This window comes from Pseudonaja textilis, chromosome 7, assembly GCF_049901715.1.
Source record: "Pseudonaja textilis isolate UNSWEBS1 chromosome 7, rPseTex1.2, whole genome shotgun sequence".
In the NCBI taxonomy this organism is placed as follows: Eukaryota; Metazoa; Chordata; class Lepidosauria; order Squamata; family Elapidae; genus Pseudonaja; species Pseudonaja textilis.
In genome coordinates, this window is record NC_141996.1 from 32,328,759 (window position 1) to 32,354,955 (window position 26,197).

Sequence of the window (26,197 nt, forward strand, 5' to 3'; positions counted from 1 at the left end):
TATCCCTGTAAAACAAATATGGTTGCTAAATATATTGTGGTCTGTTGTTTATGAGGAGACAAATTTTGCATAGACAGATCTTGAATGAACTCAAAATATCTCTTTACATCCTAGCAAAGGACAAACAGCTCAACTGGTCTTTAGGATAGTAGCTAAAAACTATGAAAAACTATTTTTCAAATATACATCTGTACATTCTGAGGTCATACGTGTATGAGGAAATGATATAGTAAAACCTGGTTGATGCACGATAGAAAACGAAGAGAAGTCATTTTGTTAACATTAATTTTTATAAAATACCTTACAAGAACAATATAGTAACTTCAGGTTACATAATATTCAGAATTGAAAAAAAAGGCTGAACAAAATATAAATTGATCACATCACTATTTTACCACATTAACAAGTTTATAAAAAGTATTTTTCTTTCAGATAAAATAGTTATTTAGAAGAAAAATCTTCAAAATAAAAACTATTGAAGTCCTTTCAAGAAATCAGTTTGAGAAGCATTACGGTTCAGGTCAAAAGGCTGTGCCTGATTTAGAACTCACTTGTCTGCTTCCAAATGTATCAGTTTTAAGACACAAATTAAAACATTTACCAGGTCAGTGCAAAGTAAAGCTTCAAGCTGGAAACAGGAGAAACAGAACAATGTTTCTGGTCCAAAATGAATTCACATTATGAAAAGTCATTAGGTTATGTGCTCGGGATAGAAGGAAACTGACATTAGAGTACTATAGAAAGAATGTTAAAACAGAGGCTTGTTATTTAGATGCTAAGTGTCTATTTATAATGTGGTATATCATTAACATTACTAGTATATATCACTAATAATGTTAATATATACCACATTAAATATATATCTGTTTAAACTATTTAAAATAGTTTAGCTGTAAAGCAAGGATGCATAAACTGCCCTGCCTTCCCCTCAATACTTACATATGTGAGCCCAAAGTCATTCCTGAACTGTCGTCTAATTGTAGATTTTTAAAAAAGAAATCAGAAAAAGAAAATATTAAATATGTGGCAAGTAATCATTGGTTTCACTTAAATCAATTTCCATCTTCTATAGAAACTCCTTCAAAGCCAGCAGCCTGATGATCACCCCTCCACCTGAACAACACTTTGAATACAGCTAAAGAATGTAAAATAAAGGTTAAAGTATGATAACATTATTTAAGTTTTTGAATGACTCTCCATTGCAGAAACATGGTCATACTTCCAGCCTAGAAAGCAGCTTATGGATAGACTCTAAAACTGATTAATTTAGGAAGAGGTCATATAGCACAATATGATTGCTTAAATATGTTTGTATACTTGTAAGTATGTGCCCTTTATCTCTGGAAACACAGAAATCTTGTAAAGATAATTTGCTATTTATTCTTCTGGCTACTAACATGTGTACATTAAGCAATTTATAAAAGAATGTTTATAGTTTGTTAAATTTATATCCTGCTTTCCTTGAGGAACCAATTACATCATACACAGCACTCTCAAAAAATGTGAGGCTGAACTAACATTGACCAATCCCAAACTATCCAGTGAGTTTCCTTGGCTGAGGATGGACTTGAATCTGGCCCAAGTCTTAGTTCATCACAATTATATTACATTGGCTTTCTATTCCTTTTGACCCTCTTCAAAAGCTGCACTTGAGAATAAATAGATGACTTCTGTAATGGTGAAGAAATATGTAGGAATATTGTTCACTGGGACATGATAACCCTCTTTATTTTGTTAGATGAATCCTGTATATGTTGGCACAAACCGATATAATTTTAAACATTCATAGGAATTTTTAAAAAATATACTGGCCATGATCTTCTGATTACCCTAAACTATTATAATTAAAACCATGCACAGGGATGTATGTGCCAACACACACATATACAATCCATTGTTCTCAACCACAACTGGGAAATTTTATTCTAAGAAAAATTATATTGTAGGTGAATTACATCCTTTAATTTAGCAGCATATTAGCTTTTTAATATATACTTACACTGGAAGTATTAGAAATCATTTTTTATTTTTTTGACTTCAAGGTAACAAGACTCTGTCTACCCTTTTAAATACATTTTGATTTAAATGTAGTCATATTTCATGTTTATTTTTCACAGGGAATAGAAGGGATTGATGTGTCAGTGAAAATTCTATTTTTAAACTATCACTATAAGTGATGTCAATTCTATAGTTCTATTAGTACATATTTATAATTTTCCAATGACCAAGGATAAAAGATGTAATACTGGCATTACAGAATGCAGGCATACCTGGCTTCTTATATTACTTGCAAATTCTACTAAACCAAGTCCGATCTTTGTGAAATGTTTACTACCACTTTGGCCTCATCGGCTGAAATATTACCAAAACATATCATATTCTAAATGTTTTATCTTCCTCCAATTATATGGGATAGAGAAGACTGGAGGGTCAACCTACTCATTTAAGTGTCTCCTCTTATATTATGTAACATATTAACTTAAACAGGTCAGTGATGGTGAACCATGTCGAAGTGTAATATAAATGCCAATTGATTTAAGAGAAGATAGGGAAAATAGCCATTTCAAGGTTAACTGTTTCAAATCAACAATTTCTATTAAGTTTTTTAAAAATAGGAATTGGATCTAACTAAGATGTGGACTTCAATTCCTAGAAATCCCCACACAGCATGCTGAAGTCCACACATCTTAAAGATGACAAGGTTGAGAAACACTGATCTAGGGCAAAATGAAATTCATTGAAGAACTTGATTTGGCTTGTGCTTTAAAAAATTACCAGCCACTCATGGCAAAAAGTTATGTTCAAGAATACAGACACAACACAATAAGTTGAACTGAAGACTGAATGAACATTTAAGGTATAATGTAACTTAATTAAAATCCTTGTAAAATTGGTAGATATAGAATTCAGTGACAGCATAGAAAATTTAAAGAGTTCTTAAAATGATCCTGTCCTCAAAACTGTGATGAAATAATTATCTACACAGGAAATTAATCAAATATTTATTTCCATAAGACAATAATTTACCTGGCCACTGATAATAAAATTCACTCTGATGGATTTCATATATCTGCCAATATTAAGGCACGCACAGCCTTTTATTAAGCTTGCCAAGGAACAAAAGTCTAATTTCAATCCCATAATTTTTGGATTTTGAATAACTATATCAAAAAAGGATTTATGTTTTCAGGTCATTATCATGCAATACTGTATATTTTAATTTTTTAAGTTAACCATACTGATCTTGAAGCTTAACAACCACAAAGAAAAACTACTGGTTTGTTGCTGGTCAAAATCTCTTTTAAAATAGACCAGTAACAAAGTAATGTATTACACATTCATATTTTTTTTACTTTGTGTAAATAGCAATGGTCTATCAGAAAAATAAAATCAGTAGTGAAGGCCTCATTTTTCTTGCATTTTATTTGAGCAGAAATGCAAAAAGCATTTAAAGCTCCTTGAAAAATAAAAATGGAGAGTGCACTTATATGTATATAAAAAGTAACTGACTTAGTAAATGGGGCAAATCAGTATAAAGACAACTGGAAATGCCTCACAGTAGAAAATATGAACAAGAACAAAGGAGGACTATCAGCTTTAAAATTGTCATTTACCATTTTGTAAACATGAAAAAAGCATTTCACAGATTAAAAGTTCATGGGAAGTAAACATCTTTAAATTATTTGTCAGTTCAACCCTGATTCAAAAATATGGCTAGCAAAAATACAGATTTAATTCACTTATATCTTGAAGTGAGCAGCTGATCTTATTCTGAAAAATTGTTCCAACTCATTCTTTGAAGATACATCCAGGGAAAAAAAATCTCACTTGAATCCCATCTCACTCTGGACAATATTTCTCATGTTTACACACCCACCCACACACCCACGGAGAATTAGGCTAGCTGCAAGATTTTCCATACTATAGATTGAGTCGTGGAGAAACTGATGAAGGAAAGCAAGCAAATTCTCTTAGAATGCTCCGTGCTACATCAAGATTATTCTGGGCTATTTCAAGGGCCCTCTTCACTTCTTCAAAAGAATAACCTTCTCCCATAAGTTTTGCGATCTTTGCATCAACATTTTCTATAGATGTCTTATGTGCCTTCCTATGGTGTATTTCTGGAGCAGTCCTACGAGGAAGTGGTTTTGGAGGTCTGGCTGGTGCTTGTGAACAATCTACATAAAAAGAAAAGAAAAAAGAATGGTAATTTTTTATGGAGAAAAAAAGATATTCCTGGCTAATTCAAAGTCATTGATTCTCGTCTATTATCTCACTATCAAAGATAATTTCTGAATTTGAACCGGACTGTGGATTTATTCGCATTTAATCTTTTCAAAGATTGATGCAAAAGAATTATTATTTGTTTGGTTTGGTTTAAGAACAACCCCTACTTGTTGATCAGCCTTCCATCCTTCCAAGGTGGGTAAATTGTTAGGGACAATATGCTGACTCGGTAAACCACTTAAAAAGAGTTGTAAAGCATTGTGAAGCATTATATAAGTCTAAGTGCTATTGCTACTAGATGTTACCAAACTATACAAGAAAGATAAAAATAAAACTACTTCATCTTAACTTTAATTAATTTTCTCGAATATTTTCTATGAATGGGAATTGGAATTTGTGAAAATCAGGGACGGAATTTTAAAGCATAATTTAATAAATACAAATGAAAATAAATTATCTCAGAAAAACAGGTACTCCTTGATTTATGACCACAACTGAGCTCAAAATTTCTCTTGCTAAGTGAGACATTTGTTAAGTAAGTTTTGCCCCATTTTTTGACCTTTCTTGCCATATTTGTTAAGTGAATCATTGCATTTATTAAGTTAGTTACACATTTGTTAAGTAAATCTGGCTTCCCCATTGACTTTGCTTGTCAAAAGGTTGCAAAAAGTGAACACATCACCCCAGGACACTGCAGCCACCATCATAAATATGAAGCAGTTGCTAAGTGTCTGAATTTTGATCACGTGATCATGGGGATGCTACATGATCATAAGTGTGAAAAACAGTCATAAATCACTTTTTTTAGTGTTGTTGCAACTTTGAACAGTCACTAAATGTACTGTTGAACAGTTACTAAATGCACTGTTGTAAATCAAGGACTACCTGTAATTACATATCAGATGACCTTCCATTCTTAAGGTTTTTGATTCAATGCATTCCAATAAATTAATTACAACGAAAGACAGTAAGAATTTTTATCAGCTTTCTTTCTCCTTCAAGAGTATTTGTTCTCAGCTCCCCAAACATGAGAAGTTCTCTGAAGTTAACTCAATGATTCCTTTATTAGGAGTGCCAGCAACCCTAGCAAAAAGTTTCTCTGCCACATGCCTGCCACATCTAATCATCTCTGCCCCCTGCCTTTTATCACCAGAGCTACAGTGAGGCTTCGCTAGCAGTGGTGGCTCTTCCTTCCCATGGATCGACCCACGGATTTCCACTGCTCTCCTCTCCTCTGCCTTCTGTATATCCACACATCAGGAACTGGACCCAGCTGTTCCTCCTCTTCCTCATCAGCCACTTCCAGACCTGGGAGCTGTTGACTCTTCATCTGAAGGCTGATGGGACGGCCCAGGCTCCACCTCTGTCTGTCTGTCTCTCTCTGCCAGCTCCATTCCCTCTTCTCCCTCAGAGCTCTCAGGTTGCCTTGATGCTGACCCTGACTACCACTCTGCCTCATCAGATTCGGCTGCTGGAGGGGCCAGTGGCCAATAGGCCACAACACTTTTTTTAATGCTAATGTCACTCTCTCAGCTCTGGGGTTCTGTGCTCTATACAATCTTCATCATATGATTAGTATTATTATTTATGCTGTTGCGTTATATCTTAATCATACATATGAATTGGATTATTTAATTATTATCAGCTGTGGTTGCAGTAATAATACCTATGAAATTGATTTTAAAAAATCTTTATTCCATCAAATGGCTACACCAATTCTGATCATAAAATGAGCTGAAATAAATATAACACATCCTTTATTTTTATTCAAGAATATAAGTATTGTTCACAATATTTTATTTGATTTGGGTGAAAAAACATGAATAAATTATCCATGAACTATAGAATCTAACTCTATTTGAAAAAAATATTTTCAGCTAATACACAAATTTCAAATTAATTTGGCTTCAATGTAAATGATTGATAGAAACAATTCTGCATTATAATACATGCAATGTGACTAAGGGGATGGATATTTAGAAATTTGTATTTTTAATAGATATCTTAATATGTGAATATCCTTATAATTAAAAAAAATTGTTTGAAATTGTCAGCAATGAGAATTTTCCAGTAGCAACATTAATTCACTTACTAGTATCCAAAGTCCCACAATTAATAGATGAGAATTATATATAATACATGGCAAATTATAGATAGTAAACAATGAGGAGTTCTTGGTGCTTCCTGAGCTTAGTTATTTGCCATATATTCAACCCTGAGCTATATATATTATCTTCTATTGGAATAAATGATGCATGTAACTTATGCATAGCTATATCAAGTATACCAACATCTACATTAAAAACATCCAAATGATTTAACTTGTACAAAATGCATATGGGAACATATTACATAAAACTGATGAAATTGAATTTTGGAAAAGATCTGTATTACTACTAATTGCATTACTATGCACACTAAAGCAATATATTATAAGAGTTTGAAAATATTTTTTCCACTCCTATTATTAGATAAGAACTTCAAATCCATGGGGCAGAGTTTATTATAAAGGAAGATATGTTGAAGTTAAATTTAAATTCATACACTTAGTAAGCATAGGTACACAAGAAGATTATACTGTACCAACAAATGCACTGGGGATTACCTGTTGTCTTTTAAAAAAAACAGTTCTTTTTTTAAAAAACAGTTACCACAGCTTGAAAGACTTTCTGCCTACAGCTATCTAATAGTGTTACTCAATCAAACAATGTAATTTAATTTTGTTTATTGGCAACAAACATAACAACAACGAACACACACACCCAATCTTGGAGGATATGACTTGGTCCAAATAATACCTCTTATAGACTCCAGTTGGAGCAGAAAAGCTAAAATTAAGATTGCTTCTTCAGAACTTGAGATGCATTTGGTTCAACAGACATTCATATATCCACATAATCTGAATATGACATAATCTGAACATAGGAATTTTCTGTTCACATTTTACCTGGAATTTTTAGAAATCTAAATTTTAAAAGTATAAATCCAGCTTTGTTTCCCTCCTTTTTTTTAACAGTGCGTAATGAGATAGATCAGGATATCTGAGGGTTTAAACATGATGTGGGATCTATTGGATATTCCCTAATTCACTCAATTCTGTATTCTGAAGCAGCTTGTCATCAGAGTTTATTATCACCTTCCCCAGAAAAGTATATTGAAATCTCAAAGACTATTGTAGTAATTTGCAGATCACTTCAAGAGCAAAATTGCTGGAATTCTACTTCTGACATACTTTACTCAAGTGTTCAGTCTAATGGTTAAAATATATCAATGCTCAGATGGCAGACAAGACACTTTATTTACATAGCCTTATACTTGGGGATTTCAAGCAAATTATAACTGTACCTTTCCACCACAAATCTTAAAGGAGATAGTAATCTATTATTGAAAAGTTCTCCCTAGGGCCCTAAAGTTACACCAAGTACCACCCAGTTACAAGCACCTCTTTGTTACTAGAAACATAGATCACCGGTGTATTTTGAGTCATCAAGTCCAACTATGAAATCATCAAGAATACAATTTAAAACATCCAATAAAAATGAGTTGTCCAGCCTTTGTGTGAGCAACCTGCTTATTAATGTAGCAACTGGCTAGCTGCAGATATTTTCAAATGACATGATTTTAACTCTTTCCTGGGCTTAGGCCTGGATTTGCAAATTAGCATATCAGATCCTTTCCTATGGGACAGAGATAAATACAGTGCAATTCTATTGATGTTTGATGTCCATGTAGCTTAATACTGTCAACCAAAGTATTTCCTTGGCTTATCTCTGCAAGTTGAAGGTGCCGTATTACAATGTTTGCACAGAGTTGAGTAACTACCTCTCTCTCCTGGCAACAATACTGTGAGGTACCTCAAGATATTATTTTGTCCTGTGATACATAATATCCATAAAAAATTGCTTGGGGAGGTTATCTGGAGTTTGAGGTTAAAGATCAGTAATTGGGTAATAAAATTCTCTGTAATTTCTGCCTTAGGAGAGGTTCTAAAGCAGGACAATCTTCAAAATCAGGACACAGCAATGGGGTAGATAACAACCAGTAAACAGAGACTTTATCTTGATAACATTTTATAATGGGTGGTTTTCACATTAGAATTTCAGAAATTTGCTTGCTCTAAAATGTTGCTCCTAAAGACATTATTGCCATTGGAACCTAAGTGACATATTTCTAGTTTTGGTAAGTGTACTAATTATATCTTTACACGGATGGGAACAGTTTAGCTGTACCTGTTGAGGAAAGGAAAACTGTGTTTAGATTACTGTAATAATAGAATCACAGAGTTGGAAGGGACCTTGGAGGTCTTTAAGTCGAACCCCCTGCTTAGGCAGGAAACTCTATAACATTTCAGACAGATGGTTGTCCAAACTCTTCTTTAAAACTTCCAGTGTTGGAACATTTACAACTTCTGGAGGCAAGTGGTTCCACTGATTAATTGTTCTGTCAGGAAAGTTTTCCTTAGTTCCAAGTTGCTTCTCTCCTTGATTAGTTTCCACCCATTGCTTCTTGTCCTGCCTTCAGGTGCTTTGGAGAATAGATGGATCCCCTCTTCTTTTGGCAACCTCTGAGATATTGGAACACTGCTATCATGTCAGCCCTAGTCATTCTTTTCATTAAACTAGATATACCCAATTCCAGCAACTGTTCTTTATATGTGTTAGCCTCCAGTCCCCTAATCATCTTTGTTGCTCTTATATCTGCTACAAGGGCAGCTTTGTGCTTGATCTGAAAAGAGAAGTGCATACAAAATGTGGCATAGCAGGTCAGTATGGCTCATGATCATGCACTTGAACTTCTGCTTGTTTCAAATTGAGTATTATGCAGGTTGAAGATTCTGCTCTTTACATATAAGATTCTAAATAATGTGGCACTAGGATACCTAACAGATCAATTATGCTGTTACAGACCTGGTTGATTGATAAGATCATCAGAGGAGGTTCTGCTGTGTGAGCCGAGACTGACTGATTCTCATCTTGCGGTTACTCGCAGACAAGCCTTTTCTGTAATGATGCCTGTACCCTGGAATGCTCGGCCACCTGAAATTCATGAGGTACCTACTGTTATATCTTTCAGGTACCTTGTGCTAGGATTTCCTTCTATCAAAACTGATGGACAGTTTTGGTTTTGCTTAACATATCCCTATTTTTGTTATTTATTTATAATCCTTTTGATTGTAAACAAGTCCAGTATCTGACTGTATGAGAAGCACTATAGAAACATTAACAATGCATCTTGAGCGTGCATATTTCAGCACATTTAATTATGGATTTTTTTTCTGGTGATGACTGTGATGTTTTCTTCTCTTTTTTTGCTAATAGTGAATATGTAGATTCTAACACCACATAGCAATTTTGTTTATTATAAACCACCATAATCAAGACTGACTTCCCAGTAGTTTACAAAACAAAAACATAGAATAAAAGCAGGAATGAAAACGGCAGCACATAACCCTGATGTGAAAACCCCAGGACAACAGTAAAGCTCTTTGGAAGTGATAGGGAAAAGCTCTAATTTCACTATCTTGCAAACAGATTAAAGGGTTAATCTAAACTGAAGCTCTAGAAAGGGAGGCTGATATCCTAAATCACATATTCTCCATTTTCAATTTTAATATACTTTCTGAGAGATTTAATCTGAAAGACTAAAGTAACAAATTCATCTTTTTGAAAAATTATGCAGAATATAAACAGTTCTGTAATTTTATTCCTGTATATTGGATTTTAATTACCTGAAGAAGATGGCAGTTGGTCATAATCCTGAGATATTCTATGGGCCTTTATATTTTCAATGGTTAATCTTCTAACAGGTGGTAAAGGAACTGAGCCATTTGTAGGATCAAAAAAAAGATCTGTGAAAGGAAAAATAAAGATCATTTTGTGTATTTCTGTTCATAGGACATAAATTGACAAAAAATAATTCAGTTAAAAAATACACAAAAGACAAATGATGTAATATGTTAAATTTTAATTCAATTGACTTGAATTGTCAGGTCCCCTTCATGAAAAGGACTCCCTTCCAAAAAGAAAACTTCATTTTCTTTTTAATGCTTTATTTTGCTAATCATAAAAATTGTGGCTAATTTTAACCAACTATTGAAATATGTCATAAAGAATTCAAAGAAAACTTGAAGTATATGCACTCTAGAAGTCGTAAACATCTAGTTGTCCGGAAATCTATCACTCGTTTGTGGTGGAACACCACACTGTCTGCTACTGCTTTGCTGCAATTGTATTTTATAATCTTTTAACGTACAGTAGATTTACTGTAGATCCACCCATCCAACAAAGATTCTCAGCTTTCTTGTGGCCTCTGAAAGGAATTAGATAATGTGCGGCATATCTTCCTCTCAGTGGGGAAAAAAAACACTACCCTAGGTGAAGATACCTTTCATGAAGAGTGCTTCAAACCAAACAATACTGACAAAGCATTAGTAAACACACGTATGCTCTACTTACTGTCTTTCATCAATGGAGAAGAGTTATATTTAATAGATAAAAATAAATAAAAGCAATTAACTTTTTACAATAATGATTGGAACCTTTCCGTTGGAACTTTAATAGCTGTTTCAAAAGGAAATAATATGAGAATAAATTATTGTGCAAGATAGGACTTTAGAACATTTCCAGACCAAGTGCTGCACTTCATTTTCAATGGCATGCTGGGAGCTTCATTTCCTAAACTAATGACTAGAGTCAGGGCAATGACTAAATTTGATTTTGCTTGATTTAGTTTTGCATTTAGTTAATATTAAATACAGTTACTCTCTAATCATGTTTTTAATTTTTCTCTCATGTCTCTTTATCATTAGAGAATCTTTAAAAGCCTCTGAGGACCAGCCCTAAATACTTTTTAAAGCCTCATGTAAAAATTAGAGAAGCAAGTATTAGCAATATTCAATGAGAGAAGCATTAAAAAATTAAGACGGCAATAACATTTATAAAATGTATAAATTATGCAAAATTAGACTGTGCTAATACTACCATTTTATAAATTGTATCTCCATCAGCAATGCAGAGCCAATAGCTCTAACAGTTATAGATCCTATTCTATACTGGAGACAGTTAGGGTCTTCCTCACAAGGAGCAGCTGTCTGGGACATTTGTGGGTGATCTCAATTCTTCTCCTTGCCTGGCCAGCTCTTCATTCCTCTGTGGTTGTCAGCTCTGGTTTTTGCAGAGTTGTCTTTAATCTTCCATGTCTTCTCATATGACAAAATTCCACACATAAACTATTTCTTAATTTGCAGACCACTATACCATTAATAGTATATATTTCAGAAATGTAGGAAATTAACTTATTTTTCTACATAATCTCATAACTTCCATTTTATAGTGTACTCCTCCAAATGCATGGTTAGATCTCTGCCGACAAGTAGTTAAATATTTGAGAACATTTTTTATAACTAACTCTCTACAATAAAATAAAATAATTATCACCATCACCATTTCTTACCAGTGGGAGGGTGGTACAGTTCATGTCCAGACAGGGGTCTATTTCCTGCAACAAGTGGTCTTGTTTGCTCAATGAAGCTATGGCGTGCAGGAGGTGGTGGAGGTGGAGGAAGGGAAGGTGGTGGATTGTCGGACAAATCTTCACCTGCATTGACAGAGAAATAATATAACTCCACTATCAGATTGTTTTCCGAAAGTTGATCTAGCAGTACAATGATTTTAATATAGGTCATAAAACTATTCAGGCTCTTCCATAGCTAACCCAAGATACAGCCCACATTCTGGTAACACCCCAATATCAGTAGAGGTCTTTGAAGCCATTATACAAAATAAAAGTAAAGTTTCTGCTAGAGAAATTGCTCACCGTTTTAGGTTGCTAGAAATAAATCATTGAAACATATTATGTAATATTCTAGCCTTTCTCTCCAAAATTAAAATTAAAGAGAGTTTGTTGACTTGCTTGACAAATAACAGCCAGGCAAATCAAGATAATTTGAGAAAACATGTCTTGATGAAACTGTTAATCTAGTTTTTTCTTAAATTAAATCTTCCCCTCTCCCAGTTTAGGAATATACATTAAAACAGAACATTTTCTATAGTATTATAAATTATGCTTATATTTATGATAATTTGAGATGGAATTTAATTCATTTTGATTTTGAATAAAATGTTCACATCAAGCTAAATTTACATGTGGGAGACAAATACACAAAACTGCATACTCTTAATCTAATACGACTAAATATTAATGCATCAAATATATTATCATTTGCAGAAAAATGTATTATAATTTTGAACTGACTGTAGAATACTGGTAGTCCTCAAATTATGATGACAATTGAGCTCAAACTTTTTGCTACTAAGTGAATATTTGTTAAATAAGTTTGCTCCATTTTACGACCTTTCTTGCCACAGTTAAATGAATTATTGTAATTGTTAAATTAGTCAAATTGTTGTTAAATGAATCTGGTTTCCAACCATCATAAATATGAGTCAATTGCCAAGTGTCTGAATGACCATGGGAATGCTACTACAGTTGTTAAGTGTGAAAACTGGTCATAAGTCACTTTTTTCAGTGCTGTCACTAAACACTGTTGTAAGTTGAGGACTACCTGTACATTCATAAAAATCAATGGGGCATCATTTATTCGATACTTAGTGCAGGGTCTTAGATTTAGTCTACATATAGCTGTGTTTGAAAGATTTATAAGAAGCTTGCTATATTGGAAGAAAAAGTGAATATATAACCTGGAGGATGCACAAGCAAGTCATAATCAGAGGACGTTCTATTGAGTACAGATGCATGTTTCAAATTTTCCCTCAGTGGAGGTCGCAGAGGCGGCAAAGGTATTGGAATAGTAGAATCAAAGGCTTCTCCTAAGTACCAAACATTTAAAGTACCTTAATTTTTAAAGTTTCAAAAACAGCATGTTAATTTTTCCCTTCTAAACATGCACTACTCATACCTATATCAGGTTGTTTCAATTTTTTCATCTCAGATGAAGTATTGTGCATTTCACTACTTATTCCAGAGCACTGACCATTTTCAAATACACTGAAAGCAAACATAAAGCCTGTAGTTTTAATCACATAGAAATTACATGAAATTAGATGCAAAAATGAAATGCAAAATGAAGATACTTAAAATAGTAGTAGAAAAATTTAACTTCAGACATCAACTCTTCCCCTCTGCCCCCATTTTTAATCACTATCATATATCTTAATTTTTAATAAAAGACAGCATCATCATGTTCTAGCACCAATTGCGCATGAACTCAATAGAGGCAGATCAGAACTCAAGCCAAATAGAGTTTGATGAAATGACTGACAATTATAATTTATTTCATGTTCCTATAAAGGGAAATACATATATGAATTCTTAATTAAATTGAGGGGGGGCAGGGGAGAGAGGGGGATGTATTTAATTTCTATAACTGCCCATCTCAACATGTGACTTTGAAAACAATTAAAACAGTACAAAATAAATATATGAGACCAAGCAAAATTTATTATATATATTAATACAGTTTGGACACAGGGCCCTTAACACATTCAAGGCCCCAAGCCTGGGCATAAAACCAAGTCTATGTGGCCTTGCAAAAGGGCAATAGGGTCAGGATCATCCTGGTATCTGACAGGACATATTCCAAAGGGCAGGAGCTACAGCAGAGAAGGGTTGATTTCCTGATTTCCGCCAGCCAACATTCTTGAGGGGATCTGCAGCATGCCCAATCTGCCTGACCGAATTGGACAGATAGAAACAACTGGGAGAAGACCACCCCTTAGTAATCCGATTGCAGATCAAGCAATAACCAGCTCCTTGAATTGCACCCAAAACCATGCTGGAATACTGGTAACTCACAAAGCAGTGATGTTACATATATCAAATACCCATTTTACTATGTGTGTAGCTACATTTTGTATCAATTGAAGCTTCTGAGTGCTTTTTAAGGGCAGTCCCATGGAGAAGACATTGCAGTAGTTCAGAAAAGAGGTCACAATGCATGAGTAACTGTCAGCAAAGCCTCCCTATCCAGAAATGGGTACAACCAGAGTCATCTTACAGGAGAGATGGGTGGCATAAAATTTAATCTATATATCAATCAACTGGCATACTACCCTATGTAGTGCAAAGGCCCTTCTAGCCACCTCTAGCAGCTGATCTTCTAGCAGGAACTCTGATTCAAAGAGGACACCCAGATTGTGCACTGGATCCATCTGGGCAGTGCCACTCTATCCAGAACTAGTGGTGGAAAACCCTTATCATCACAAGGCCCAAATATGCAGACACTTTCTTGGGTTGAGTTGAAAACCAATGCATCCCACTGAGATTCTTACAGCCTCTAGGCACTGACATAGGACAGCTAGTCTAGGGTGGAGATACAAAGCTGGGTAGCATCAGCATATTGATGGTACCTTATCCCAGACTGTTGGATCTCCTCACCCAGTGGCCTCATCTGAAGGTTAAATAGGACAGAACAAAGAATTGAGCCCTGGGATATCCCACAAAGTTGGGGCCATAGGTTGGAACTCTACCCTCATCAACACCAACTGGAATGGGCCCTGGAGAAAAAAGGAGAAGCAAAGCAATACAATGTTACTCACCCCCAATTCCCAAAGATGGTCCAGAAAGAACCATGATCAATGGAATCGAAGGCCACTAAGAAATCAAAAAGAACAAGGACGGTTGCACTATTCCCAGCTCACTACTGGCAGAGGTCATCTAAGAGCACAGTCAATGCTGTCTCAGTCCTGTACCCAGTCTTAACTTCTGACTGAAAAGTGTCCAGATAATCTGCTTCATCCAGGGTTCTCTGCAGCTGCTACACAACCACCTTATTTACAAACTTTCCTTAAAAAAGGGAAGGTTGGAGACTGGACAAAAGCCAGACTGGTTGGGTCAGGAGATGACTCCTTCAGGACAGAGTGCACTAATGCCTCCTTAAGAGCTGATGGAATCACCTCCACCCTAAAGGAGTTATTAATTACAGCCCAGACCCAATCATGTTTATTTTTTGTGTCTGTGCATGTGTGTACTTGCTGAAATATATGTTAAAAGCTGTGAATTATATTCTGAGGATGTATGTCTATTTCTTGTGTGGAAATTTAGCAGTGAGGTGCTGAAACCTGGTATCAAAATATGTTAAATTCTGTGTAAAGATGTAATCTTAAAAGTAACATTATGATTAACATCAATAAAATATAAAACTAAATTGAATGTCATGTAAAATGATTCTCTACCATCATCTTTAAATAACCTTACCGAATATGGGACTTCATATTATGGCAATGAAGTGATTGTGAAGGCAAAGAAACAGGATGGGATGAAGGAATCTTGTACTCATCTTCTACATGTTCTCTTGATTTTTCAGAAAAGGAATTTATAACAGCAACAGAAGACCTCAAGAGAAAAGTACACCAGATCCAGATGAGTTTTTGTTGGTACAGAAAATAAATATATCAATCACTGCATTTACAAATGGATTTAATTACATTTTTTTCTATTTTATTGCCACAACAAAGCCAAAAATAGAGTAGGTATGTGTATTTAATGAGACACAAATGTGTTCCACTTCCTTATGGAGGTTGTGCACTTTGCTCTCTTCTCTCTTTTTCCACAAGCCAAGGAGACACACAGAAATTTCCAGCTTTGATTAACTGCAGCTTTCTTTGCAAAACAAATTCAGATGTCTCAATAGAGAGAGACACAAAGCAAAACTTAAGAATTTTAAGCCATACTATGTTATTTTTTTAAAAAACTAGAAGAACTGAATATAAAATTAAGAAATTATAGTTGTATTTTCTTTAAATAAAATTTGAAATGTTGAACATGTCAAAAAACAATTGTTCCATGGAAATAATTCAACAAATTAACAACTCATTGATAATTTATAATGCAAATTATCACTAAAAGATACACTGCTCAAAAAAATAAAGGGAACACTTAAACAACACAATGTAACTCCAAGTCAATCATACTTTTGTGAAATCAAACTGTCCACTTAGGTAGCAACATTGATTGACAATCAATTTCACATGCTGTTGTGCAAATGGAATAGACAACAGGTGGAAAGCATAGGCAGTCAGCAAGACATCCCCAGTAAAGGAGTGGTTCTGCAGGTGGTGACCACAGACCACTTCTCAGTTCCTATGCTTTCTGGCTGATGGTTTGGTCACTTTTGAATGCTGGCGGTGCTTTCACTCTAGTGGTAGCATGAGATAGAGTCTACAACCCACACAAGTGGCTCAGGTAGTGCAGCGCATCCAGGATGGCACATCAATGCGAGCTGTGGCAAGAAGGTTTCTGTCAGTGCAGTGTCCAGAGCATGGAGGTGCTACCAGGAGGCAGGCCAGTACATCAGGAGATGTGGAGGAGGCTGTAGGAGGGCAACAATCCAGCATCAGGACTGCTACCTCTGCCTTTGTGCAAGGAAGGACAGGAGGAGCACTGCCAGAGCCCTGCAAAATGACTTCCAGCAGGCCACAAATGTGCATGTGGCTGCTCGAACGGTCAGAAACAGATTCCATGAGGATGGTATGAGGGCCCGACGTCCACAGGTGAGGGTTGTGCTTACAGCCCAACACCGTGCAGGACATTTGGCATTTGCCAGAGAACACCAAGATTGGCAAATTCGCCACTGGCGCCCTGTGCTCTTCAGAGATAAAAGCAAGTTCACACTGAGCACATGTGACAGATGTGACAGGGTCTGGAGACGCTGTGGAGAACGTTCTGCTGCTTGCAACATCCTCCAGCATGACCGGTTTGGCAGTGGGTCAGTAATGGTGTCGGATGGCATTTCTTTAGGGGCCGCACAGCCCTCCATGTGCTCGCCAGAGGTAGCCTGAGTGCCATTAGGTACTGAGATGAGATCCTCAGCCCCTTGTGAGACCATATGCTGGTGCGGTTGGCCCTGGGTTCCTCCTAATGCACGACAATGCTAGACCTCATGTGCCTGGAGTGTGTCAGCAGTTCCTGCAAGACGAAGGCATTGATGCTATGGACTGGCCCGCCTGTTCCCCAGACCTGAATCCAATTGAGCACATCTGGGACATCCTGTCTCGCTCCATCCACCAATGCCACGTTGCACCACAGACTGTCCAGGAGTTGGGGGATGCTTTAGTCCAGGTGAGGGAGGAGATCCCTCAGGAGACCATCCGCCACCTCATCAGGAGCATGCCCACGCATTGTAGGGAGGTCATACAGGCATGTGGAGGCCACACACACTACTGAGCCTCATTTTGACTTGTTTTAAGGACATTACATCAAAGTTGGATCAGCCTGTAGTGTTTTTTTCCACTTTAATTTTGAGTGTAACTCCAAATCCAGACCTCCATGGGTTGCTAAATTGGATTTCCATTGATAATTTTTGTGTGATTTTGTTGTCAGCACATTCAACTATATAATAAACAAAGTATTTAATAAGAATATTTCATTCATTCAGATCTAGGATGTCTTATTTTTGTGTTCCCTTTATTTTTTTGAGCAGTGTATATCAAAATACAAGATGCTATGAATCTATTTCCATAAGCTCCAAAGACAACGGTGTTTCCCAACTCTGAAAGCTCAATCTCCAAAGATAATTTTAGAAAGTGTCATTAATTATGCACAGATGTTTTAAAAACAGGCATTTCAGACATTTAGATAGTATTATAGAACTCAAAAGATTCTGGTTATACTTGCAAATACCCTAAAGTGTAACATCTAAGTTATGGATTGTTAGTGTCCATTTCGGTTAGCTTTAGGACAATTAAACACCAAAACAATGGGGGAAAATACCCAATGTGATGCAAGGAACTAAAAGAGATAACTAGCTTCAAGCTATAATTTAGAGGGAGATTCATGAGAAAAGGAACATTTTTCCTTCCAAAACAGAGTTTAAAATGTTCGCTTTCACTATTATGCATTTTGTACTACGCAAACTGTGTTTCAAAGTTCAAGCTATATAAAATATAACAAAAAAGGAAGATGGCTTTTTAAATTAATTTCTTTAATAAAAAGTTTGTAACATTCAATGAAATGTAAGACTTATAAGATAAAATGCAAGAGTTTACTATGGTACTTTCTGTAAAGTCTACAAAATAAGACAAAACAAGCATATATTTTTTTATCAGTATCCCAAATGAGTATTTCATTTGCCAGCAGGAATGCTATATAAAACTACAGAAACTGAATTAATTGTATTAATGAAGATATATGTGATTCAAAATTATACTTGAACTGAAACTATTAATTTGACATCATTTCAGATATAACAGGCTCCTTTTCAACTATAAGAACCATACCAAATGACACCATTGATCTCAAATTCAATTGTCAAGCATAGTGTTTCTATGACATACTTTACACATCCGACATATCATCTTATGATTTATCTAATGAATAACTGGTAAGCCCTGGCAAGTTAGATTTACTCTAATAAGCTTGTATATTGGCAGCATCAAAATTGGATTTTGGAGTGCCTGCTTCAGCATAACTTTGTGAGTAAATGATACTATAGACATATGAGATACTATTTTTTATTATGTAACTTAATTGACCTATTGATTTGAATGTCTAAAGACTTTATTTTTTACAATGTGTTTTTGTATTAATGAAACAAAGAAAATGTTAAAAAGTTATGATATTTATGTAGTTACTTACCAAGGACATCTAAATTATATTAAAGTAACCAAAACATCTTTATAATATGGCCCAAGAAATGTCACAACTTTTGAGCCTCTAATGGTTAGAAATTGAAAGTTGAAAAATTTGACACAACCTAATATACAGTATATGTTCTTAGTTTACAACATATATTATTAGTTATTTTTTTCTTGTTTTGTAATTTTAGTTCAGCTTTATTCATTTCTATATTTTAAAACTTATTTTAAATCACCTGGGGTTGTATGAGATGTGCAGTATATAATAAATGAATGCTAAATAAATACATACATAAATTTATATTATTATATAAGTAGTGTTTATTTATAAATAGATTATTTATTATTTATAAATAAAAGATGATATGGGGCTCTCCTTGAAAAGTATCCAGAAGTTTCAATTGGTTCAAAATGTGGCAGTCCACATGGCTTTATGCAGGCCTAGATTTACATGTGTCATTTCTCCTGTGGCAACTGCATACTGATCCACTTCCAGGTCCAATTGAAGATGCTGGTTGTCACCTTTAAAGCAATACTTGGGACCAGGTTATTTGAATGACCATTTTTTTGCAATTACATTTACCTGACCCACTAGAGTGGAGGGAGCAGGGAATGTTAATGGTCCCTTCTCCTAAGGAGGTTCATCTACTGGGACCAAGAAGAAAGGCCTTCTCCATGATGGCTCCCTCCCAGTGGAAAATCATCCTGTGGACATAAGATTGGCTCCCACTACAACTTTCAAAAGGCCCTGAAGACATGTCAATGAGCCCGGTGACTCCAGATCAGGATAGAGCCTATCAAGTGGTTTATTTGATTGATAGTTATCATCGGGGGTTATGGCTTGTTACTATTTTTATATTGGGTTTTTAAGCTGCCCAGTTACTGACAGTGAGTTGGGCAGGCATATACATTCTCATAAATAAATAAAATACAGATCTGATGTTTTGCCACATATTTTTTTAAAAACCTTAATGGTTTCATATTTTATCAACATATCACGAGGATTCTGTAAAATACCAGCTTTAATAAAAAATAAACAATTTCCTCAAGATTCACTGAGATGGTTTGGTATCGGCTACTTAATGTTTACAGGGCTTTTTTTACTAGAAAACTCTTTGCTTTTATACTTTCAGCCTAGAATAAACAGCATTGATGGGAGAGTTGTTACAAGAGGTGCAGAGGTGGTATTTAGCAGATTCCAACTAGCTCTGGAGAACCAGTAGCAGAAATTTTAAGTAGTTCAGAGAACTGGTAAATACTACCTCTGACTGGACATTTTACAGTATCCTTCTCCTGCCATGCCCACCAAGCCACTCCCACAGAATCGGTAGTAAATTTTTTTGAATCCCACCACTGAAGAGGTGACATGAGAAATATTTATCATCGGATTCATAAGAATTGAAAGATCTGGGGGAAGGGATTATATCTAGTGGTGAATAACAGCATTTATGAAACAGAGTCCCATAGAGGAAAAAAAGACAAAAGAAAATATTACTAATCCTTTTATCAACACTATGCACAATTCTTAATTTATTCTCTCAGATATTTGTCTAATGTGTGGAAAACTAGAAGGAAAGAATGATGGTGACTGAAAATTTACTATCCTATCTCCCGTAGAGAGGCCAATTTCAAATTCTGAATTTTTATTTTGAACTTTTAGGAAAACTTTTTTTTGACTCTTCTATTTTTATGATGGTAGGTTTGGGTCCATTGTAACCCGCTTTCCTCAAACCTGGATACTGAAACTGCTAAATCTTTTTTAAAAATTACTTTTTGAACATTTCATCAAAATTCTTTCAATGACTTCTATAAGTAAGCATTATTTGTGTGAATATGTGCCTTCAAATCAGTGTTGATGCCTGGAAAACTCTTTACAGTTCCCTTCACAAGATTTTGGAACTGTTTTGCCACTGTCTCCTCCCTATGGCTGCGAGGGAGCGTGGCTTAAGGTCACTCAGAAGCTTCATGACAAGGCAGAAGTCTCCGAGCATGATCATCCTAGCCATTGCCAGGATTTATGAAAAGTTCCGGAGAGAGTCTTTAGGGAGGTAATTCTATTCTTCCCCCATTTTAGAAAGTGTTTTTTTATCATTGTTTAAAAATGAAACTATAGATCACCATAATGGCTTCCAAAACAGAGCTTTATTTCTCCTGGCATAGAGCCTACTGTTTCGACAAAAAGATGAAAGAGAAGATGACTGCTTAATTCTAGAAACTATCTTTTCACATTAGTAAATCACATATTGATACAAAATTATTATTGGCTTATTAAGTCTGATTTTTCAAAGTTTGTATGCATCACAAATTCTGTATTTTTAAGACTTCAGTAAAGATCTGTTTTATGATTATAATTATGAAATGCCTATTAACAGAATATGAAGGGACTATGATATGGTAACTTTCAATATTTATTCACAGCCTTCTTTAATGTTCTTTTAAAATACTTTCAAATATATTTTTTAAAATTCATCTTTGCAGAACATTGATGGCGTCTAGATAAATGAAGATCTGAAAACTCCCAAATTTGTGAACATATTCTACTCAATACATAATTCTCATTCATAAAAAATCCTGCATCCTCATAATTTATATAATATATAATTTAATGTTCTTAAAATTGAACCTACTTCATATTTGGCATAGCTGAAACAACTGGTGGGGGAGGTGAAATGCGAGGTGGAACATCATATTCCTCATTACCTAGATGTCCATTTGAAAATATCTGAAAGAGATAGATTTCTCAGGATGGTAATTTGCAAACTACATGCAAGTAAAATGCTCATTTATAACATTTTGAACCCATTCTCATCTTTAATTTCATGTTTCATTCTGTCTGTCATCAATATAAATTTCATGTGTTCAGCACTATAAATAATTCAGCTAAGATTTTCTCACACACTTTGTAACAGAACAGAATATGTAACAGATATCTAGGAGAGAAGCAGCCTCGACCTAAGAAATTTCCTGACAGTGAAAACAATTAATCAGTGGAACAGCTTGCATTTAGAAGTTGTAGATAATCCATCACTGGAGGTTTTAAAGAAGAGATTGGAAAGCCATTTGTCCAGAACGGTATAAGATCTGCTTGTATAAAGAGTTGGACTAGAAGACTTCCAAGACCCCTTCCAATTGTTATTCCATTTTGTATTTTGTTACCTAAATAATTCAGCTAGGGTTCCCCCCCACAGACTTTAATAAGCATATTCCTTAAAAAATCTGATATGGAATTATGTTTTTAGTTATTTTACTATATAATTTTCAAATAAATTATAATTAAGTAGGCCACTAAATGATACATTACATTTACCTTCATACTGTACTATTATTTAAGCATTCGTGTTTATTAAACTTATTGCATCATGTATCTTCCAATGGTAATTCATGACATAAGAATTGTTGCAGAATTTTTTTTATTATAAACATGCAATAATGTTTTCTACTGATATCTAAATTTGCAGTAAATCCAATTATCATTTCCTATAAATGGCTATTATTTAATTATTCCACACACTTCTCAACAGCATCAGACTTCAAATTCAATATTCCTAACTAAAACTAAGCTTCATGCATCACACCATTTGGCTCTTACCTTGGTACCTTCTAAAGGTAATTCAGAGAATCTGTGCTTTCGCAGAAATAATGGATCAGAACCCATACGACAATGTCGTCCATTCATATTTGAGCTCGCAGTAAGTCCAGTTTTGGGACAATTATCATTTCCTACTATACGACATCCCACAATTTGATTATTCCCACACACTTCTCTGGGGCACCAGGCTTCAAGTGGCATTGGTTGTTCCCTGGCAGATACACTTTCAGGATGATGCAAATGTCTACTTAATCTATTATCTGGAGGAATGGGTGGAGGCCTTTCTGGTGGAGGTGGAGGTGGATCTCGTATTGGTGGTGGTGGTGCTGGAAGAGGCTTGTCTTGTTTCCTCATCATACCTGGAGAAGACTGAGGCATAACACAAAATAAAATGCTTCATTAAGTATATAATCTATACTTAAGTGACAAATACAGTATTTTGTATAGTCACCCTAATACATACATAACTCAAAATTAATTCTGCAAATTTTTTTGAATCAAGATAAACACACCCAAATATAAAAGCAAACCGTATTATAATGTCCAGAAGCCTACTCTTTCAATGTCAGTTAAAATGATAACATTAATTAAAATATCAATGGACAATTTGCAAACTTCAATAAATCAATAACAATCCATAATTAACAATTAAAAACTCATCAAATCAGAAAAATAAAATACTAATACAGTACAAAGCTAAGATGTTGCATACATATGGAAGCACATGATTTGCAGATGATACAATGGTGGTGGAACTCATCTCTGGGGGCAATGAGGCTGCCTATCGAGATGAGGTGGATGGGTTGCTTTTGTGGTGTGGAGACAATAATTTGGTCCTTAACACCAATAAGACCAAGGAGCTTATCGTGTACTATAGAAGGAATAGATCAGACATCCAGCCCTTGCTTATCAATGGAGGCCGAATGGAACAAGTGGATAGTTTTAAGTTTCTGGGTGTTATCATAAAAAAGGACCTGACCTGGGGTGCTCACGTTGCAGCAGTGATCAAAAGAGCCTAGCAGAGATTATACTACCTGAGACTTCTCAGGAAACAACAACTGAATGAAAAACCTACCGCTGTATCATAGAGAGTATTTTAACTTACTGCACCTGTGTATGGTTTGCCAATTGCACAGTGGCAAGATAGGACAGCGCTCCAGACGGTTAACGTCATTGCCAAGAGGATCATTGGTTACCCTCTTCCCTCTTTGGAAGAGCTTTATAGCTCCCGCTGCCTTACGAAAGTTCAAAACATTCTTAAAGTTCCATCTCATCCTGGGCACCCTTTTTTTGAACTATTACATCTGGCAGACAGTAAAGAATAATAAAAACAGACAAATAGGCTGAAAAACAGCTTCTATCCCAGGGCAGCAACTATATTAAATTCTACTGTGTAGTGCAATATTAATGCAATATCAGGTTTTTAATTGTACAGAATGTAAAGGATGTGTGTTTGTGTTTTGTTTCTATAGTTATAACGTACACTGAAGATGGCATTTAGTTTTGTTGTACGAGTTGCAATGACAATAAAGTAAACTAGACTAGACTAGACATACTCTAAATATCTTCTTTTTTTTTACTATGCATCCAACGTTTGGTTAAAAATCTGTTTAGTGTTCCAGCTATAATCCAAAGCTGGATATTCTTTAGAACGTTTATAAAATAATTATTTCTCTTCTCATAAAATACTGTCTTCACTGTAATCAAAAGTAGTCTCCATAATTTTTTCAACTAATTGTAATTGAGTATCCCACATAATTTTATTTGTTCTAGTATCTGTGAAAGTAAGTGTAGAATATATAAGTAAAATAATTAACTTTATAAGGTAACTCGTGATTTTTGAAAAGAATATAGAGTACCGCACTGACTAGAGCATCTCACTATATAGAGACATAGGATAGTGTGTATATATAATAATCATAAAAAGTCACAGAAAGTATTGAAGTATTAACACAGGAAGGAGATTAGGCTGTTGGTTTGAGCTCCGAGCTTGGCAATTTGGTTACAAACATTTCATCACCATTTGAGGAAACATCATCAGTTCAAAACGCACTGACGATGCTTCTCGAATGGTGACAAAATGTTTGCACATTTCAACAGGAAGGAGAGCTCAGAGTTCAACAGTGAAGACATACACACACACCAGTTTATATGCTTTACTTGTTCTAATTATTGTTTGCTTTTCCAAATACACAAAATATTGACAGTGAAAAAAGAAGCAAAAGCTTAGGTGCAGGAATGGTCACAAGTTAATTGATTTCAGTGTATTTGAATAAAAGCAGAAAAACCCTGAGAATAGCAACTAAAGAGGTCCTCATATTGCTTCTAAGAAAAATAATGTTAAATTCCTAAGTTCTATTACTAAATTGTACGTTTACCTTTGGTGAGTTTGTTGGGCTGGAACAAGGAGATCGGCAAACTCCTTTCTGTATTAGGTCCAATCGAGGAGGGACTGGTGGAAGGGTAAGATGGGATCCTTGTATGGGATCAGGAAATTGTTTCCTTCTTTGAGCAAGAGGAGATGATCCTGGAGATGTCACTGGGGAATTCTGTCTTTCATTACACTGCAACAGAAGATATTATGAAGCACCAACTTGCAAGTTCTTACTAGGCACTTGTCAATTATAACAATATAAGATGTTCAGACTGGATTTGGAATTTTTTGTTCCTCTATCAAGACTTTCCCAAGGACCTGGGACAGGCAGATGTGGATGTTTGATGGTGTTACATCTCAGGTATAATCTCAGGATGCAAACTGTTTTGAGTAAAGCTGCTTTTTCAACTGACTGGTGGTGAATTTGTCAATGCCAATAGTGTTCAAGTGGTGCTCTAGTTGTTTTGGGATTGCACCCAAGGAATGTATGACTATTGATACTACATTTGCTTTCTTTTGCCATAGTTGTTCTATTTGCAGGTAATAAAATACAATTATTTACATTATTAATACTATATCCCACTTTTAAAGGAGCACTTAGCAAAACTCAGCTCTTCTTTTTCCTCACAATTCATAAAGCACACTCTCTGCTCATTTAGCAGCCACAATTTGTTCTTAAAACAGAAATAGTCATTAAGTAAACAGATGACTGAAAGTGGTACATCTTACAGAAATCAGATTTGATTGTATCTTGTAAAACAGGTAGAAATCCTGCTCCCTCAACAGAGGCAACCCAGAAAAAGTCAATATAATCCAATCTATTATCTAAGTTAGACAACTAGCTTTATACGATTTGAAGTTTCATGCTACTTGACTCCTCACTCTTTGGAATCTTGTAAAATCATTTATGCTGGTCTATGACTATAATAAAGATTTCATTGTAATGGCTTAAATTTAATCCTCAATCTTTTGTTTGATCATTTAAAGCTAGTTATTTCTCTCTGTTAGTAATTTAGTAGTCCATCTTTAGTTTTTATTGGAGTTCTTTAAAATAGAAAACTAATCCCTATCAGAATGTTAATTTTTACAGTTGGATGTTTTCTGAAACAAGACTGTTTTTGCTTTCTGCAATATCTGCCATTATGTTTTTCAGACAGTATTTTTTTTAAAAAAAGATCTTAAGTTACTAGGTATTTCATTTTTATAATAGTAATGCCATTTCAGTTCTTTAATTTGATATCTTGATATTGAATCATACTGTGTAAGATCAATTCTAAAGAGTCCTTTAGATAAGTAAATGTCAAAAGACTATCTTTGGCATATAATTTCAGTTTCTGTTCTCAGTTTACTAAGAAGATTTTCAGTTTCCTGAAAATATATTGGTGCATATAGGCATGTCTGCATATGTGTATGTTA

The 26,197-nt window shown here is 34.9% G+C and overlaps 1 protein-coding gene across 6 annotated transcripts in view; it reads right to left on the reverse strand.

The window, feature by feature from the left end:
* Positions 1-268: 268 nt before the first annotated feature.
* The window catches only part of CBLB (Cbl proto-oncogene B), a 79,134-nt gene continuing 53,205 nt past the window's right edge, over positions 269-26,197 (reverse strand). For 4 of the 6 annotated variants that reach the window (XM_087937376.1, XM_087937378.1, XM_026700814.2 and 1 more), the window contains 9 exons: positions 24,786-24,971; positions 22,408-22,776; positions 21,446-21,540; positions 15,442-15,579; positions 13,145-13,233; positions 12,927-13,055; positions 11,680-11,823; positions 9,956-10,075; positions 269-4,178 (listed from right to left, as the gene is read on the reverse strand). In XM_087937376.1, the coding sequence (XP_087793502.1) occupies positions 3,922-4,178; positions 9,956-10,075; positions 11,680-11,823; positions 12,927-13,055; positions 13,145-13,233; positions 15,442-15,579; positions 21,446-21,540; positions 22,408-22,776; positions 24,786-24,971 (1,527 nt within the window). In that variant the 3' untranslated portion in view covers positions 269-3,921. Of the gene's footprint in view, positions 4,179-9,134; positions 9,264-9,955; positions 10,076-11,679; positions 11,824-12,926; positions 13,056-13,144; positions 13,234-15,441; positions 15,580-21,445; positions 21,541-22,407; positions 22,777-24,785; positions 24,972-26,197 lie in introns of all 6 variants that reach the window. The other 2 variants (XR_015744313.1, XM_087937377.1) reach the window with 2 other exon arrangements.